The 19044-nt window shown below is 45.5% G+C and overlaps 1 protein-coding gene across 3 annotated transcripts in view; it reads right to left on the bottom strand.

Moving 5' to 3' along the window:
- REPS2 (RALBP1 associated Eps domain containing 2) overlaps positions 1 to 18532 on the bottom strand; it is a 142231-nt gene extending 123699 nt beyond the window's left edge. For 2 of the 3 annotated variants that reach the window (XM_054973724.1, XM_054973726.1), the window contains exon 1: positions 17785 to 18526. In XM_054973724.1, the coding sequence (XP_054829699.1) occupies positions 17785 to 18510 (726 nt within the window). In that variant the 5' untranslated portion in view covers positions 18511 to 18526. Of the gene's footprint in view, positions 1 to 17784 lie in introns of all 3 variants that reach the window. The other variant, XM_054973727.1, reaches the window with a different exon arrangement.
- Between the last annotated feature and the right edge of the window lie 512 nt (positions 18533 to 19044).

Genomic DNA, 19044 nt, shown 5'->3' with positions numbered 1-19044 from the left:
TGCGTGTGCACGCTCCCAGGACTGCATGATGATGTCACTTCCGGGAAGTGATGTCATCACGCAGGGTGTGCCCACTCCTCGGGAGCGCTCCAGCAATTCGGGCCCGCTTGTCTCCCTGCCCCTTAACTGGCAGCCCTTCAGTGCAGCTGCCTGTGCCACCGCCACCAGTTCAGTGCACTCCTCAGCCAGCAGCCGCTACAGGAGGGCCAGCTCAGGACTCAGCAAGCTGGCTGCCCTGTCAGCACAGCACGCGGTGCAGGCGGCCTCCCACAGATGTAGCGCAGGCTCTCCTCAGTGCAGCGCCCCCTAAAAATGTTGTGCCTGGGGTAACTGCCCCTCTGGGCCCCCCAAATGGCCATGCCTGCTGCTTCACCGCCCAGCATGCCCTTACGGGTGGGAAGGCTCCCTTCTGCCTCTGACCAGGGGAAAATGCTCGAGGAAGTGGCAGTAGAAGCAGACCCTCCTCGGCAAGCTAGAGTGCTGGGCCTGCTCATGTTTCGCCACTGCTGAGATTCAGCATGCCGTGAAAGAGAAGGGTGCCTTGGGCTGCACGCAGGGAGGAAACAAGATCAGGGAGGTGGGGCCACCAGACACGTGATTACTTTCAAGAGGTGCCGGAACTGCGTTCCACCGCATTCCCGCTGAAAAAAAGACCTGCTTACTACCCAAAAAGAAGTTGGACAAACACTATTTGGGAGTAAGAGGAGAAGGAAAGGTCGTACATAGGATGGCTGCAGACCTCTCTGAGATCCCAAAACCTCAAAGAATAGGTTTGCAAGTCCATTTCCTCACAGGTGCTATAAACCTTAATGAATAAAAGTGAAGCATATAAAAAGCTTCTTTGCAACATATAGCCTCAGTGGATTGGATCCAGTTTGTTATTCTAAGCTTAGGCTAGTAAATGGTCAACTTGTGTTATTTATTTATTTATTCAATTTATATACCGCCCATCCCAGGGGCTCTGGGCGGTGAACAGTTAAAATTGATAAAAACAAAAACTAAAATCAATATACAAATAATAAAACAAATTAACAAGGTGCAGTGGTGGGGAGAACCTTCCCCACCCCAAAGGTGGGAGGCCGACATGGCACCGCCCGCTTCAATCACCAAACGCCTGGCGGAACAGCTCTGTCTTACAGGCCCGGCGGAACGATAATATGTCCCGCTGGGCCCGGGTTTCCATTGACAGAGCGTTCCACCAGGCTGGGGCCAGGACTGAAAAAGCCCTGGCCCTGGTTGAAGCGAGGCGGGCTTCCTTAGGGCTGGGGACCACAAGTAAATATTTATTCGCTGATCGGAGCGATCTCCGGGGAACGTACAGGGAGAGGCGGTCCCGAAGATATGCCGGTCCCAACCCACTCAGGGCTTTAAAGGTAAGAACCAACACTTTGAACCTGATTCGGAATTCAACTGGAAGCCAGTGCAGCTGGCGCAGGACAGGTGTGATGTGTGACTGGTAAGGTATACCAGTCAGGACCCGTGCCGCCGCATTCTGGACCAGTTGTAGTTTCCGGATCAGGCCCAGGGGTAGCCCAGCGTAGAGTGAGTTACAGTAATCTAGCCTGGAGGTGACCGTTGCATGGATCACTGTAGCCAGGTCCTGGGGCGTCAGGTAGGGGGCAAGTTGCCTGATCTGACGAAGATGGAAAAATGCAGACTTGGCAACCGCCATGACCTGGGCCTCCATCGATAGGGAGGCATCCAGGAACACACCCAGACTCTTTACCACTGGCAAAGTTGCCAGTGTGTCCCATCCAGGGCAGGGAGCTGGATCCCAACATCTGGCAGCCCCCGTCCCAGCTGCAGGACCTCCGTCTTCACTGGGTTCAATTTCAGCCTGCTCTGTTTCAACCATGCCGTCACAGCCTCCAAAGCTCTGGCCAGATTGTCTGGGGCCGTGTCTGGCCGGCCGTCCATCAACAGAAAAAGTTGGGTGTCATCCGCATATTGATGACAACCCAGCCCAAACCTCCGCACCAACTGGGCGAGGGGGCGCATATAGATGTTAAATAACATTGGGGAGAGTATCGCCCCTTGGGGAACCCCGCACACCAAAGGGTGACGGGCCGATAGATCTCCCCCGAGCGCCACCCTCTGTCCCCGACCCTGGAGAAAGGAGACCAGCCACTGTAAGACTGTCCCCCTAATCCCCACGTCAGCAAGGCGGCTGGTCAACAAATCATAGTCAACCGTGTCAAACGCTGCTGTGAGATCAAGTAACACAAGCAGCGCTGACCCACCTCGATCCAGATGCCTGCGAAGGTCGTCTGTGAGGGCAACCAAGGCTGTCTCCGTCCCATGGCCAGGACGGAAGCTAGACTGGAATGGGTCCAGGACTAGAGCATCATTCAGGAATTCCTGCAGTTGTACCGCCACCGCCCGCTCAATCACCTTGCCCAGGAACGGGAGGTTCGACACTGGGCGGTAACTGGACGGGTCGGTGGGGTCCAAAGATGGTTTTTTCAGGAGGGGCCGCACTACCGCCTCCTTTAACACTCCTGGAAAAACCCCAGAGCTCAGGGAGATGTTAACAATGGCCTCCAAATGGTCCCGTAGCCCCTCCAAGCTGGCCTTCACCAGCAAGGATGGGCAGGGGTCCAGAGGACAGGTGGTTGGCCTCATCCCCTGCAGGATCCTGTCAACATCGTCCTGAGAGAGCAGCCTGAAATGGTCTAATACGGACCCAGAAGACGGCCAAGGGGTCTCCAGTTCCCTTACTGTATCAACAGTGGGTGGCAGGCCACAGCGAAGGGACAAGATTTTACCCGCAAAATAGCTCGCAAAAGCCTCGCAGCCAATAGTTGAATTAAGAATTTGGTGGTCTCCCTGAGAGAGGGAGACCAAGGACCGAACTGTTTGAAATAACTGAGCCGGGCGTGAGCTAGCGGATGCAATGGAAGCAGCAAAGAAATCCCTCTTTGCTGCTTTCACTGCCACCTCATAGGCTTTCATAAACGTCCTATAAGATGTTCTTGCCTCTTCGTCGCGCCCCCGCCTCCACACTCGCTCTAGTCGTCTCAGAGACCGCTTCATCTGGTGAAGCTCCTCGGTAAACCAAGGAGCTACCCGTTTGCGGGCTCGGAGAGGACGGCAGGGGGCAATAGCGTCGATGGCTTCGGAAAGACGGCCATGCCAATCATCCACCAGCTCATCTAACGTACTGCCAGGGGGCATCGGATCCCGCAGAGCCGCCTGGAAACCAATTGGATCCATAAGCCTCCGCGGGCGAGCATAAATCCGCTCACCGCCCACCCGGGAAAGGAGCGGCATGCTCAGACGAGCCTTCAGAACAAAGTGATCTGACCATGGCACTGCATCATAGGCATCCAGGACCACCATCATCCCTGCCCCAAAAATCAAATCCAGCGTGTGACCTGCTTGATGTGTGGGAGCCGAAACAAACTGGGAGAGTCCTAGGGCCGCCATGGAGGACACCAGGTCAATGGCCTGCATGGAGGCATCGTCGTCAGCATGGACGTTGAAATCCCCGAGAACCAAAAGTTTCGGGAATTCCAAGGCCCAGCTGGCCACCGCCTCCAAGAGACCAGACAGGGAAGATGCAGGTGCAGTAGGCGGTCGGTACACCACGCATATTGCCAACCTCTCCTCGGCGTCCAACACTAGGCCCACACAATCAATGCCAGTAATTTTTGGGGTGGGGAGTGGTCTGAAGGAGAAAGACTCCTGAATGAGCAAAGCCACGCCTCCCCCCCGACCACTTGTCCGGGACTGGTGGAGGACCGTATAACCTGGGGGGGCTAGTTCTTTCAAAGCGACCGTCTCGCCCTCCCTCACCCATGTCTCGGTCACGCAAGCCAGGTCCACATTCAATGCTGCAAGATAATCTTGCAGCGTTTTGGTCTTATTATTTATGGACCTGGCATTGCACAGCGCCAGTGTCGGAGAGTGGTTTAATATCCTAGCCCCACAACAGGTATATCTTGGGATGGGACGCAGATTGGAAGGGCACCGAGCCCTACCATGTCTCAATGCCCTTCCCTTCCATAATCGGCTCCCACCACCATACCTCCCGCGTCCCCGGATCACTGGGATCCCCGACCCCAAGCCAGCCTCCTCACCAATGAACATAGTGCTAACCCACCACCCTCACAAAATCAACAGCCCACCAACTATCACAGACTAAGCTATCAAACATACACAAAACCCCAATACCCTACCAAATTATAAAATGGCTAATGTATTAGCAGCTTTATAGAACTGGGCTACATCTGGTTCCTTATGTGGATTGCCAGCAAAACCAGCTGTTATTAGGCCTGATGAGTCCAGAGGAAATTGACAAGGAGGTGAAATAGGAAAAATGACAATGAGTGAACACAATCAGTTTATCATGGATAGCTTGGCAATCTTGTTACTTTCACATGTGGCTTAATTTTTTTTGTATGCCACACCACTCTTCATGATAAATTTGGTGTTCTCTACCAAGTAGGAAAGTGTTCCCACATGGCTAGATGGTCTTAATCCAAGGCTGACAACACTGGATTCCATGGCTACTGTTACTTTTTTTTTCAGGGAAATGGGGTGGTGGTGGGGGGGAATCTGCGTCCACTGTCGTGTTCAGTGCTGCAATAGAGGCCCAATATACATATAGGATGAACAAATCCATTACATAATGAAATTCAGGGTGGAGGAGATCTGCCCCATTGTGTTACTCAGCTCTGAGTGAATGAATCCATGTATGTATGGGTTTTAATGTTTGTATTCTATTGTATTATTGGTTTTTAATGTTTGCATTTCTATTTTAATATTTTACTACCTATTTTAATGTTTGTATTTATATTATTTTAATAGTGTTTTTATGTGTATGCTGTGAATTGCCTCTAGTACTAAATATGGTGGAGAGGCAAAGTTAAACAAACGAATAATAAAAATAAATAGTCTCAAGTGCTGGTGTAAAATTGTTACAGCAGCATGGTAAGAGAGGCAGGGGGTGCTTTTTTCATGCATCTAGGTGAAAGGCAAACCGTGAGTGCCAATGGTGAAAAAAACAGATTATGCTGTGCCATCTAGAACCTCCATTGCAAGTGCAAACTGACCATCAATCCTGAGTATCCTTCAGCCTCATAAGCATATAAACATCATGAATAAAAACCTAGATACAGCCCTCTATGTTTGTGCACTACAAACATTTGAGGAAACAAAAGTTGCTTGGCTAGAGATAATGCTTGCCAGCCATCAGTTATCAGGCAGGCCATAAAGGCTAAATGAGCTCCCTCTGCATTACATCAGACCGGTGAAGAATGCTGTGATCCTGGCAGCACTCCAAGTAACCTTGTTGTTTGTTTAACCCAGTGAAGGGGAAAACATACTGGCTCAATTCAGATGCTATGGAAGAAATCCTCTAAGCAATGTTTTAGAGGACTGGGACCATGCAGGGGACTTGCATAGTTCTCCTCCCCTTTCATCTACCAATTACCTCCGCTTGTTCCTGGAGAACACAGTTTGCAGAGACATCTTATTCTGGCAGTTGCAGTTAGCTTTTGCTTCCCGATCATGGTTTCAAGTGGGCCTTGCCCTCCCTGCTTTGAGAATACTGCCTCTGCTCTTTTGTTATCTACTACAAACAAATGGTTAGCTGTAAACAAAGATAAAAACGGTGGCCTACAGTCTGAGTTAGGGATAGCCAAGCACAATCCACAGGTCACATTCAACCCGCTGTGCTCTTCTATTTGGGCCTTCCCAATATTAAGCAAGGTACACTAAATATTTTGACTACAATCTCACTGATGAGGAAAAGAACAAAGGTTTCAAGAAGTAAGAAAAAGAAATTCTATATACCTTTTCAACTTTGTATGAAAAATAATTTAAAAAGAAAAAAAGAAAGAAAAAGAAGAAAAACTGTATGCACATAGCACAAAATACATAATTGTGTATATTTAACTCTATCAATTACGTGTAACACAAAATATATACATACAGTGATCTTTAACTATGAAGTACTTATTGAGAGATGGCACTGGCATCCACTTTATTAGGAATTCAGTGTGAGTTGAGGTTGCCAGCTCAGGTTATGAGGCTCATTTTGAGGGCAGCAGTTTGAAGTTTTAGGGCCATCTGCTAATCCACGCAACTAATGGCTTCTTCTAAAAAAAATTATGCATGTGTGTTGTGGTAACTACTGCACATGCACACTGAAGATGGGAGGTAACACTACCTTTTACATTTAATAAATAGCTAATTTCCATGTGTTGTATCCAATGCATGTTTTCCACTTGCAGAAGGACAATCCAGGAGTGGACACATGAAAGTTCAGTACTACCATTAGTACAATTCAATGTAACATTAATTTAGAAGATGAATTATAAAATTAATTCAGCAGGCAGAGTCAAACAACTGGTTAAAATTTTTAGGACACACAGTAAAAGAGGAAGCAAGCTATGATTTCAAAGGCCATCACTTCCTAATTCACAGGATTTCACAGTTATATCTATGGAAAATATGAGTCCATACCTATTTCTGTTTTTTGGATTTGTTTGCTAATCTTTCACAAATACTCCATGAGAGTCTCTCTCCTTCTTTCAGAGACCAATATATTGTAATAATAAAATATGTAAAGACATGTTTTATATTTACAGTTTAGACATTCCTCAACCTTACTCCTGAGGTCTTTTATTATATGCTGGGAAGTATTGTGTTCTTTACTAAAAGGATCCAAAACCAAAATAAAAGGCACAGCCCCACTACAGTTTATGACTTTTAATAAGCATTTAATTTAATGAAAGAATTAAGATGGTTTTAAAGCCTTTGAAATCAATAGGAACATTCTAAGAGCACAAAAGTCTGTCACAACAAAATCAAGCACAAACAAACGTTCATAAATGTTTAAAACATCTTTTTTGGTTTAAGAAGAACCATTAACTTGAAAAGCTGCTTATGAACAAATATGTTCCAAAACAAAGAACATAGGATAGCAAGGTTCGAGTCTAGTAGCATGTTGCATTAGGATAGTGAACCAAGAACCCACTACTTCAAAATATGGTCCAGTTTCACTGAATAGTAATGGTGGGCCTGATGATCCCCATATGACAGAGATACGTTCTTCTGGAGAAAACAGCAGAACTCTAGGGCAGCATAACCTGATGGGCTCCAGCCCCTTCCTAAACCTCACCCTCCCCAGGCTCGCCCCTCAAAATCTCCAGATATTTCTGAACTGGCAACCCTACCCAACATCTATATACAATGGTCCAGTTTGTCACTACATGGGCAAGCCCCCTGCTCATTTATTCCACCCCTCACATGATTTTCATCTGTTTTGTAGCAAAGCAAAATGTGCCATTATATATTAGCCACAAAATTATGGTTTGTGTTTGGCCTCTAAGCCAGAACTGCAACCCACAATCAACCCACAAATTACAACTCCAATTTTGAAAGCAAGCACTAGCCACAGTATGGGGATTCATATCTAACAGAAAACTAAGATTTGGCAAAGGAAGGAAAGGAAGGCATGAGAAGAAAAAGGAATGGGTGATATCAAGGTTTTCTCAAGTAACACCAAATCATGGCTTAATATTACATGTGTATGTGTGTTTATAATACATTCTTAAATAACTAATAACAGGATGGGCAACATGAGTGCTGTAGGTGTTACAAACTTACCAGCCCCTCAAGCTCTTTTTAAGACCTTTGTTCTTTCAAGAATCCAGCCATAAATTGCTTTGTTCTCATTATCTCTCTAATCTTCATGGCTACAAAGAAAGATTTTAATACTGAAAAGATCAACTACCTATGCTCTAATAAACCAATTTCCATTTGTTTGTAGAGCATTTCTCAAACTTAGATCCAAGAGCCCCTCAGAGTCCATGAAGGTACTCAAATTCTTTCAGTACAGATGAGAAGCCTTTCTTGTGCCCCCGTGGCTAAAGAGAAAACTGAGCCTGTTTAGTTTTCTAAGAAGGGGAGCAGGGACTGTCCTCTGCAGGGAAAAGAGACAGACTTGGTTTTCTCCTCTTTCAAACAGCAAGAGCTCAAACAGCAGCCTCTATACAAAGTCACCTAGTTTCCAGAAAACCAAAAAGCACTACCTACAATAGACACTACTTAATCGCTGATAACAATTTTTTCAGTCTTAGGAACTCTAATTACTTGAGTGGAACCAAGGATTCAGTCCCGATGCAATCATAATTACGTCCAGCAAGAAATACTTTTCACTCTGTTTTCCAATGCAAAAGATTTCAGCACAGAGACAGCAAAATACCAATCTGCACCCATGGCAAATAATAGAAGTTTCCCACTGAATACCAGAAGTTAAGGCTATGTGTGACGTTGCTGTTTTTCTATTTCTTTGAGTTCCAGGAGTGGGAAGCCTCCTTCCTACCCCTGGAGATAGGGTTCCCAGGTGCCCGCTTCCAGAAGTTTGCCCCATTGCAAGCCACCCAGTGATCATCTGCCACAGGCAGGTAACCAATAAGGAAATTTCTTACTGACTCTGGCACAAAGCCTTCCCACTCAATGATTGAGGTTGATAACTAGAACTTCGATCAGGACCTCTTGAGTTCTGGCCCTACAAAGGCAACTTGGCTGCCTTGCTTGCAGTTGGCTTGGTCTGGTCAGTGCAGAGACACAGCCAGTACTTCGACTACCCCGAGCTCCGCAGGGCCATTTACGTGGCATGGTGGAGAGGCTCAGCTCTCCTTAGGTCATTCGTCTCCTTGGGGTTACTAACCTTGGAGTCTTTCTATGCTGTGCCCTTCAGGCTACAGGCCAGTTCCCTTTGGGGCCCTGCCTTTGGTGACACTGCGATGCCCCTAAGGGACCATTTAACTCCAACTACTAGGGAAAAAATCCTCCAAGGGGAGTATGTCGATGTCTTCACTCTCCTCTTCAGGGAGCTGAAGAAAAAAAAAGAGAAGGAGGACCTCAATGATCATGATAAGGAGCAGTTAAAAAGGAGGAAGGTTGACCACAATTGGTTCATCTGGCTCCCTGGCATGTTAATCTATGCAGGAGTGATTGCCAGGGCTCAGCCATGGCGGGCCACCCCTGTGTTTCAGTATATGGATATTATATGCAGGAGCTATATGGACTTTTTCAGTGCAGCATGGCTGCCATACGACGAATTCCGCATGCGGGCAGCCATTAACTTTAACTGTGGTGGGACAAGATTCACCAGTAAATGTGGTTGCAGGACATGTCCCCTGCCAAACCAAATTTAGGGGACCTCTCTGATAGCAGTCCCCTCCGAAAAACCAGAGCGTTCAGGGCACTCATGCTCTTGCGGGTCAGTTGGTACAACCCCAGCTCCTTTGTTGGGACTACAGCTCACAGGAGGTTTGCTCTAGGAAGGCATGCAGTTTCAAACATCACTGCCCCATCTGTGGTGGCCCTCACCTATTCACGACCTGCCCCAGGCAGTCGCAGAGGGGAGGCAACTGCGGGGGGTAGAAGACTCAATGACTGAGGTTGACAATTAGAACGTGAATCAGGACCTCTTGAGTTCTGACCCTACAAAGGCAGCTATCTGACACCTACCCTATAGGCCATGTACATACAATGGGTTGGATTTACAGATGCACACACAGAAAATAAAATCTACTTTGCATTGCTCTGCTTGCAGAAGGGATTGCAGAAGATCTTGTGCAACATCTCCTGCTCCCATCCTAGTTTGTTCATATATAAAATACCATAGAGAATTAAATACTCATGAAAAATCTTTTTCTTACATTTCTGCTTAATCAAGAACCCCAGCGGAAGCAAAATTTTGCACTGGATCCAACACATTTTACTTGAACTTGCTTGTAGCTGATGTTGTTGTATTGTTTGTAAACCACTCTGAGTGGGTGTTAAGTCATCCTGAAGGGTGGTATATAAATCGAATGTTGTTGTTGTTGTTATTTTGAGGACAGGGGCCTCTCTGTGACAGGCATGGCTTGCCACATACACTTCAAGTTCATGGAAACTGCCTGCTGCAAGGGAGAAAGGCTTGGGGATCTATGAAAATGTTTAAATCAAAGTGGAGGGTGTTCAGTTACTAGATTTTGAGAACTTTTAGTCTGTAAGATAGAAAGTAATTGATTAAGTGCCTTATTCAGGTAACCCAAGCACTCTACCTAACTATCTGAATTCACACTGAAAGCAACTTTTTTTTTAAAAAAGTGACTGGTGGATCAGACTTGTGGAGAAAAAAAAGCCAACTAATCTACCAATTTGGGGGGGGGGCGGTATTTTAAACAGGACGTGAAGACCTCAAAACTTTAAAACTGTGATCTTGTTTCACCCTTTATGTATTTATCTGGTTTATTTACTGATATAAATCCATTTTAAAGAATTTGTCATATGTATACTTGACGTGAAATTCTGGAGTAAGATAGAGAAAGTCAACCACCAAGGAAGGCCTTAAAGATGTCATAGGACTCATTTTTGTTACATTGCTACTGACAGATCGTGCGCTGCTCTGGCAGTAGATCATGCTAACACTAGTGAAGCACTGAGTATAAAATCTTGGTCCAGTAGGTAGAGCGCTCCCAAGGATCCATGAAAGCCTAAATCATTTTTTCTTTTGAACAATAGACTGCCATTCTACATTACAAACTTTTTAAAAATCATCTCATAGGTTTCAGAACCATAACATTTTGTGCTAGCACTTACCCTGTTAACTAACTGTAGAATGTTACCCATTCAATGGAACATCAGATCCACTTGGATCCTACTACCTTTTCCACTTGATCTCATCCAATTCCCCTCCACACTGCAGCCCTCTTCCTGCATAGCTTTTGTTCATGCAGGCTATGAAAAACCACCTAGCCTCTTTTGTAGTCAATAGAGGGTTCTTTTCCACTTTTAAATTGTAGAAGAGCAGATAGGATTCCACCAACAGCAAAGATGAAAACAAAAACCATATGCCCAATTCAACCCCCTTCCTATTGTCCAAGGGCCAATCTAGATATGACAGCATCCATAGGTCTGACCCGAGGATGCTGCTGCCATTTTAAAAAGATTAAGAAATGTCACAAGGGTCCAATTCTGACCAGGCCCACAGCAGGGTGGGCTGAGGTGCTTTTTTCCTCTCCCCCAAGCTTTTTCAAGTGCTGCAATGTAGCCATTTTGGTGCATGAAAAGGTTTGGAAGGAACAGAAGCACCTAAACCTGCTGCACTGTACACCTGATCAGGATTGGGCTGCTGCAGTATTTTTAAACTCCTTTAAGAAGCAGCAACATCCACACATTGGACCTATGGCTGCTGGCATGTTTAATTGGGCCCTAAAAAAAGAACCATTGGCACAAGTATCTCTGCTGGCACCAGCATTTGGATGTAAATATTAACATTTGTTTGGGACTGCCAGCAGGAGTGTGCAAACTTACACCCTGGCTGGGATGGTATGGAAGAATGAGTTGTATGTTCTAGCTTCTCTGAATGGGAAAGTGGGCACATTGGCACTATTACAGCACCACACAAACAGGCCATTTTAATTGTGGCAGTTGTATCTCCACTCTTCAGGTAGATGCCTAAGTTTAAACATTTTCATACATATCCTGCCACATACATTTTCAGTCTATGCCCCTTGAAGATTTCACAACCTACATAAATGGACCACCAGAAGGAGATTAAATAACAGAAAAAGCAATTTTTAAAAGACTGATCTTGGCATAATCCTTCCTCTGAACATGGGGGCTGATATTCAAGTTACTTCTGAGAGACTATGAATAAAAATTCACTTTTTTCTGAAAATTGTCTTTTTGTGTTTAACAATTATTGCTTTGCTGTGCATAAATCACTGTTATTTTTAATGACTGTGAATGGGTATATCACTTTTTTAAAGGGGATTCAGGTCTTTAACTAAACAAAGGCACTATTTTTTGATGGAGGTAGATGTTTCCTCCAGGGGAACTAAGTTTCCTCCTAGTCCCAGGTGAGGTAAAGAAGCAGAAGTACGTTAGTGTGGAGAAACAGTAGTGCTGAATTTGGAACAAGCACTGATGAGGGTTGACTGAAGGTGAAGCACCTGTAAGGTTGGTCTCTCTCTATCCCCAAGGATCTGGATGGAGTTGCAGACTTACAGTCCTTCGCCTCCACTTCTATATTTGTGAATAAAGCAAATATTAAGCGCAGTATACATTTCCTGTCCTGTCTCATCCAATAGAAACCAAAACCCAGAAGTGCAGCAGCCCCTGGAACTTCTCAGGGAGGGGGAGGAGGCCGAAGACAGGATTCTTATTCAGTGGCTGCTAATACTAAGTATCTAAAAAAAACCATCTAAGAGAAATTGTGTTTTCAGGTGCACAAATTTATGTCAAATTAGCATTTTTAGAATAATTTGGCACAGCCATTTTTTTCAAGTCGTGACTGTGTCTCAAAATTCCTTACATCCTAGCTCAGCAGTTCCCAGTATTTAGACAGAGTGTGCTAATGGCAACTGCAGTATGCAGTAACCATAGTATCAAGTTGCCATAAAGATAAATTAACCAGTTAGGCATAGAGAAGAAAAGCAAGGTAATGCTTTGGCTTTCCTGTTGTCTAAAAAGACATTGCTAACCTAAACATGAAGCGTGAAGGTATGCAGCTCCCTTATTCAGAGTCAGGTGAGAGGCCCATCTAGACCAGTACCATCTGTTCTAATAGGAACAGCTCCCTGGTGACTCAAGCAAAGGTCTCATCATCTAGCTCAGCTGCCCAAGACGTTTCTAACTTCTGATGCTGGAGAGAGGACCTGGGACCTTTTGCTGGGCAGCACATCCTCTCATTCTAAACAGTGGCTCCTCTACTTGTTCAGCAACATCTCATACAATCAATCACTAAAGTGGATCGAACGAGACTAATTCAGCCTGTGTGAAAGTAATTGGTATTGGGCTCTAATATAAAAGATAAATACTATTAATTTTAAAATATGCCCATAGCATTACATATTTAATTTTACAGGAATAATCGAGAAATGGTTATTTCTGCCTACAGCATTTCCAAACTGGAGCCTCATAGAAGAAGTATTTGTTTGAGGGAAGTCCCTAGAGTTACCAAATACCAATACAAGAATACTTTTGTTTCTGAATCAAACCAAAATTCTTAGTGGGAGTCACTGTTGAAGAAAACTCTATAAAAAGAATCAAAGCTTGCTAGAAAAAAGCCAGGTCTGAACAAAATACAATATCCTGGGTTCAAACTTGTGCAAACTAGGAAGATGCATTACTGGATCACAATATGTTAATAGACAGTGTGATCTTTGCTTGATGCTCTGTTAAAGTCTCATATCACCACCCCACCCATCCTGCCCCCAAATAGCTGCAACAGCTACTATGGCCACCTGTTGAGCAGCAATTAATGTATTTGGTATCAGCATTTCAATAAGCTTCAGGGAGAAAGAGCCTGGTGGTATCAAGTTGATGCAGGTGATAGACTTGTTCCACAGGTATACAGCTTCACAACAATTCATTGTTCTACTGTTCTGGTTAGCTGTCAAATCAAATTCAGTGTCCTTCCAAAATACAATATTTTGGAGAAACAAATGCATCAGATGAAATTCTGAGAAATATGTTTTAACAGAGAATCAAATAAAGACAGTGTTAGGCAAAACCTCTACCCTCCTTCAATTAGGAGGCAGCGCCTACTTTAAGAATGCTGTATTTATTTCTTTGAATGGAAAACAATCTATCGTAATTATGCCTTTCCAATTACTTTTACAACATTAAACTAATTGTCAAGTTAGGCTGATAAAACTCCCAAGTTGTAAGAATAGTATACAGATATTTTTGAAGATTACAATTTTTAGTTCTGTATTGCTTTATCCATAATGATCTGAGTTTTAAAGTTTAAGAATAATTTTACACTTGCTGCTTCAAGAGCATTTGACCTTGTTGCTTGTGAAAGACAGAAATGCAGCTCTAAAGCAGCTTGTAACAAGGGTTTAGATCAATTGATGGCCATGCTAGAAGATGGATTTACAATCACATTTCAGCCTTGCTACTATTTATGAGTCACCTGTTAGTGGATAAGCTGTCTTCCACATAGCGTTTTGTATACAGAACTGTAATACAGTATGTTCACGCTTAAAAAATGACTATGTCTATAATAATACTTAGCCTTTACACTTTCCATACATTATCTTGTTCTAATATGTATTACAGTCCTTTATAGTAGGCTCGTACTCTTATATCTACGCTACAGGCTGAAAGAGTTTAGTTTGCCTGAGTCAGCATGCATGTTTGTGGCAGAGATCAGATTTGAATTGGCAGTCTCCCATATCGCAATTCCTTCTCTTAGACACAATACACTGTGTCTTATAAAATAATCTAACTTTTCTATTTGCTGAATTTTGCTTCCTTGCAAACCTTCCTCAAATGTGACACAGAAAAAAGAACAAAAATTAGAAGACATATGTCCTGCAAACAGAAATAGTCTTGATGTATTGTCGAAGGCTTTCACGGCCGGAGAACGATGGTTGTTGTGGGTTTTCCAGGCTGTATTGCCGTGGTCTTGGCATTGTAGTTCCTGACGTTTCGCCAGCAGCTGTGGCTGGCATCTTCAGAGGTGTAGCACCAAAAGACAGACAGTGTCACTGTGACACTGAGAGATCTCTGTCTTTTGGTGCTACACCTCTGAAGATGCCAGCCACAGCTGCTGGCGAAACGTCAGGAACTACAATGCCAAGACCACGGCAATACAGCCCGGAAAACCCACAACAACCAGAAATAGTCTTATTAAATATATGTTCTAGAAAGACAAACTTGAGCTATTGTTGAAAAAGCACAAGACAGTCTTTGACCAATAGTCTCTGACCTACCACCAGTTCAATAGCATCCCACCAACAATTCAGTTTTTCAATTCACTTTCATAAGGGATTCTATCAGTGACAATTATTTGAGGCTCAAGCTACCTGAACTATTGAAAGCCAAATGCTCAGGTTGGAAGATGCAATGATCTTCAATGCTGATCCAATTCCTGCAGCCAGCATACCTCAGAACTGAGCTGCTACTATCTGTGTCACTAACATTATCAATTATGGTTTAAGGCCATTAAGCAGAGTTCTTCCACAGTACATTATTTTGTTTTATAAATGTCTCTATGGGCTACTAGTCATCTTAAACAAACAAAGCAAATCTTATGTGCAACTTAAGGCTAGCAGCATGCATATTTGCAAACACATTAAAACTAATGCGTGTTTTTATAAGCTGCTAATGCAAACCAGATTCTGTAGTGAGAAGTGCATAGTAATAAAACCACTATTTATATAGAGATAGCAGAAACTACAACCAATGTGTTCTGAAAGAAATTTTTCTTTATATCATAAGCCACAGGAAGAGGTTTTCAGATACAGGAAGAGTCTTTGCAGACTTGTGGAAAGAGTCCACAATTTGCTTCTCCCACATATACACTGATTCAACTATGTTGAGGAAAAGCAGATTATGCCATAGAGGGACATTCCACATAAAAGTCAGAATAAGGCTCCCCAGAAGAATAAGTTCCCATATACAGTCACAAGCAACACCAGTCAGTTACCAGGGAAACAACAGAGAGACAAATATTAGCGCTGTTAAAGCTTGGCTAGTTTTACCTGGTTCCCAGTTTCCAGGTTTGTTCTTTGTGTTTTGATAAGCAACAAGGGGTTTTGAAGAGCACTTCTCAAATTCTTACAAATGAACATTATTATCTACATGTGAACTTATTTTTAGTCTTGAATGTCAGTATTGCTCCACAGGCACAAAGGAATAAAAGAGAACTGGCATGATGTAGTGGCTAGACTACGGCCTGGGAGACCCAGGGTCAAATCTCCCCTCTGCCATGGAAGCTCCGCTGGGTAACCCTCGGCCAGTCACTCTCTCAGTCTAACATATCTTCAAGAGTTGTTGCTATGTGGATAAAACAGAAGCCAGGAGAATAATGTTGTAAGTAATTTGGGGTCTCCATTGGGGAGAAAAGCAGGGTAAATATCTAAATAAATAAACAAATCCATGACAAATGGTGATTATATGTAATCAGTGTTACAATACAACTATATATACTTCTATGCTTTTAACATCTTGTAGTTGAGAGAGTTTGGGTAGGTATGTAGATACAATCGGAAAGCATCACTCATAAAGCTGGAAATACTCTCTTCTCCCCCATCCCCCAAGCCTCTTTTCAATTGCCCTGATCCAGTTTTTAAAATATCTGGGCAGAGAACTGTATTTCCACAAGTGGTCCGCAAAGAACAAGCCTAAAAGCCAGCTATGGGGGAGGAAGGGAATAACTGTGACATCTGGCTTTCATCTACACTATACTCTGAAACTGCAACCCTAAACTTACCCGATCATGCATAAATCCAGATAAAATCAAGGGAAGTTGCTTATGTATGCTGGGAACTGCACTCTCTGTCATACTAACTCGTGTGTGGTCTCCTTCCTCACTGTGTAGAGCTGGGAGTGGGGAAAATTCCATTCTGGTCTATAAAACTGATGCCAGGACAGCACCCTCTGTCATCTGCACTCTCGCACGTACATTCGTCTTCCTCATTATACAGAATGGGGCAATGAGATGTGGTCTGGCCACATTCCTTTCCCTCCTCTGACAGCTCTCATTATTTTGAGGCTCTGCAGAAGACGCAAGCAGGCCTCTTAGCAGGTGTGCCGTGCCTTCAGCGGTGTCCAGCGTTCTCCAGATTGTGAAGAGCTCTGACCCTCAAACCAAACACAAGACTCTCCTCTTAACTTGTAATCAGAATGGTATGCATGAACATTTTTATTTACCTCCCAAAGGTCTTAAGTCCTGAACGCATCCCAACAAGAAAACAGTATCAGAAGCATACCGTTATTAGTATATCAAGTTGCAATCTGCCTCCCTAATTCAGATATTAATACCCTTAAGATGAAACAGCACACATAAGTGTGCTATTGTTAGTGAAATGTCCTGAAATATAAATATTTTTAAAGTAGCAATGTTATGATTACAAAACAGATTTTGAGATGGAAGTAAACATGTGCCAAAAGAGCAAACCAAAATATGTGTATTACACAAAGACAGCTACAGCCTTTTTGCAGCTGGTAAGGGAGGAGGTATATAGTAAACAACAGCGAACAGTATTGGGGGTCCCTGTGCAGCTGCAACAATTACAATAGTTTAATTTGTTTTTGTCTCCCTTACTGTGTTTTCCAGAGGAAATAGAGGAAGTAAGATGATGAGACAGCATAAAGACTCCTTTCCACTGCGATTGACAAACCCTGATGAAAAAAAAATAGTAGCTAACCCGAAATACTTTCCCCCAGTAAACAGCTTTAAGAACCAGGCGTTGATATATGAAATAGAATATAACTTTGTCCAATGTAACGTCACCAAGTATTTACTAATCATTCCAGCATAATAAAAGTCGGAACAGCAATGGTAAAACCTCATCTTTTTCAATGGGCTCTCTCTCAGAGACCAAACCAACCACTGGGATCTGTTACGGACTAGAGGCTTTATTTTCAACGTGGCAACAACAACAACTCCATAAAACTTCAACACAAATGTTGGCAGCCACACACACTGTACTACCCTCCAACCTTGTTATCCAGCAGAGCAAACCTCTACATTCTCGTTTAGTCCTAAAACAGAAGGCGCGGGACTGAGGGAGGGAAACGCGGTGGGGGGGAAGCAAAATTCCAAAAGGAAAAGCGACCAACTAGACTTTCCGGTACGGGGGAGAACATTCAAAAGCGCCTCAGATAAGTGACCCCGAGCAAGCCAGCTGGAGTTCGCAGCCAGCTTTGCTGGAGGACCTACAAACACAGGACGAAAGAAGAGCATTCCGCACATGGCCAGAAACACAGAAGCTCTCAGGCTCCCAGGCTCGGCCTTCCCTCGCGCCCTGCGCGCTGCCCGCTCACCTGGTGAAGCGTCTCCGGAGGCAGCTGCGACGCCCTGAAGAGCTCCGCCACTTTGCTCCCCCCAGCGGCCGGGGCCGTCCCCGCCTCGGGCGCAGCTTGGCCGCCGCAGCAAAGCGAGAACAGCTCAGAGTAAAACTGCTGCTCGCTCCCAGCCAGGAAGAGAGCGGCGGCACTGGCCGCAGTAGCTCCCGGCTCCATGAGAAGGGACGAGGCGGGAGAGCGCCCCAGAGCCTCGGTCAGCTGCTCCGCCGCAGCGGGGAAGGCGCAGTCTTCGGCGCTCCTCCTCCCTGGTGCAGAACGGAACGGTGCTGCTGCTCCTCCGGCAGGCAGAAAAGGCAGCCGCCGCCTCCCGGCTTCCTTCTTCGCTGCGGCAGGGGGGAGCCGCCGCCGCTTCCAGCAGAAGGACGAGAAGAGCCTTCCCAGGGCACGTGCCCAAGCGGCGCTCCGACACTGCAGCCTCCGCCGCACACCGGCTCGGAGGAGGAGGAAGAGGCGGCCGCCTCTGGGGGAGGGCTGGCCTCTCAAGCGGGGGCAGGTGGGAAGAGGGAAGGGGCCCCGCCAGACCACCGCCCTCGGGGGTTCCTTCGGGCCCGGGTGGGGAAACTCCGCCTCGCGCCCGCGCGCTCTCCCCAGGCCGCTTCTGTGGAGAAAAGAACGCCGAGGAAAGAGTCTCTCTAAGCACCTGCAGAGCGCCTGTGCCTCCCAGCTGCTAACGGCCCTCCGCATTCAGTAGTATCCTCCCTGCCTGCCTCCCAGCACCACCTTTGGGTTGTCACGATGCCACTGGCCAGACATAGGGGTGGCAACTTTTGGAAGGCCGGATCTGGCAAAGAACTGGTTCCACCCAAGGGTAGGATCAGGGCAGACAAGCGCCAGCAGAGCCTGTCTTCCCAGGAACCAGCGGGGTTGGCCTTAGTGATTCTGGGGCCCTGGACAAAAGTTCAGGATGGGACCCTAGAACCACTGCCCTACCCCACCCCACCCCACTTGAGTTAAGAGAGGCAACTCTCACCCTCTGTGAGGCAGGAGAGCTGTTGATGGCAGCTTGCTACCTGAATCTAAATGGAGCTGGCACAAGAGGTTGCCGCTGAACCAGCTGCCTGACCCCAGATGGAGTGGGCACAAAAGGGCTGTCACTGCGGTTGTCCAAGCCCCAAGCAGGAAGGGTGGGAGTGGCAGTGACACTGCTCTTTTTCTCCCCCCCTCCTTGTTGGAGCTGGTCAGGGATCCCTCCAGTGTGGGTCCTGGAACAGCTGCCCC

Source organism: Eublepharis macularius, chromosome 3, assembly GCF_028583425.1.
Source record: "Eublepharis macularius isolate TG4126 chromosome 3, MPM_Emac_v1.0, whole genome shotgun sequence".
NCBI classification, from domain to species: Eukaryota; Metazoa; Chordata; class Lepidosauria; order Squamata; family Eublepharidae; genus Eublepharis; species Eublepharis macularius.
This window is presented reverse-complemented; position numbering and strand designations above follow the sequence as displayed.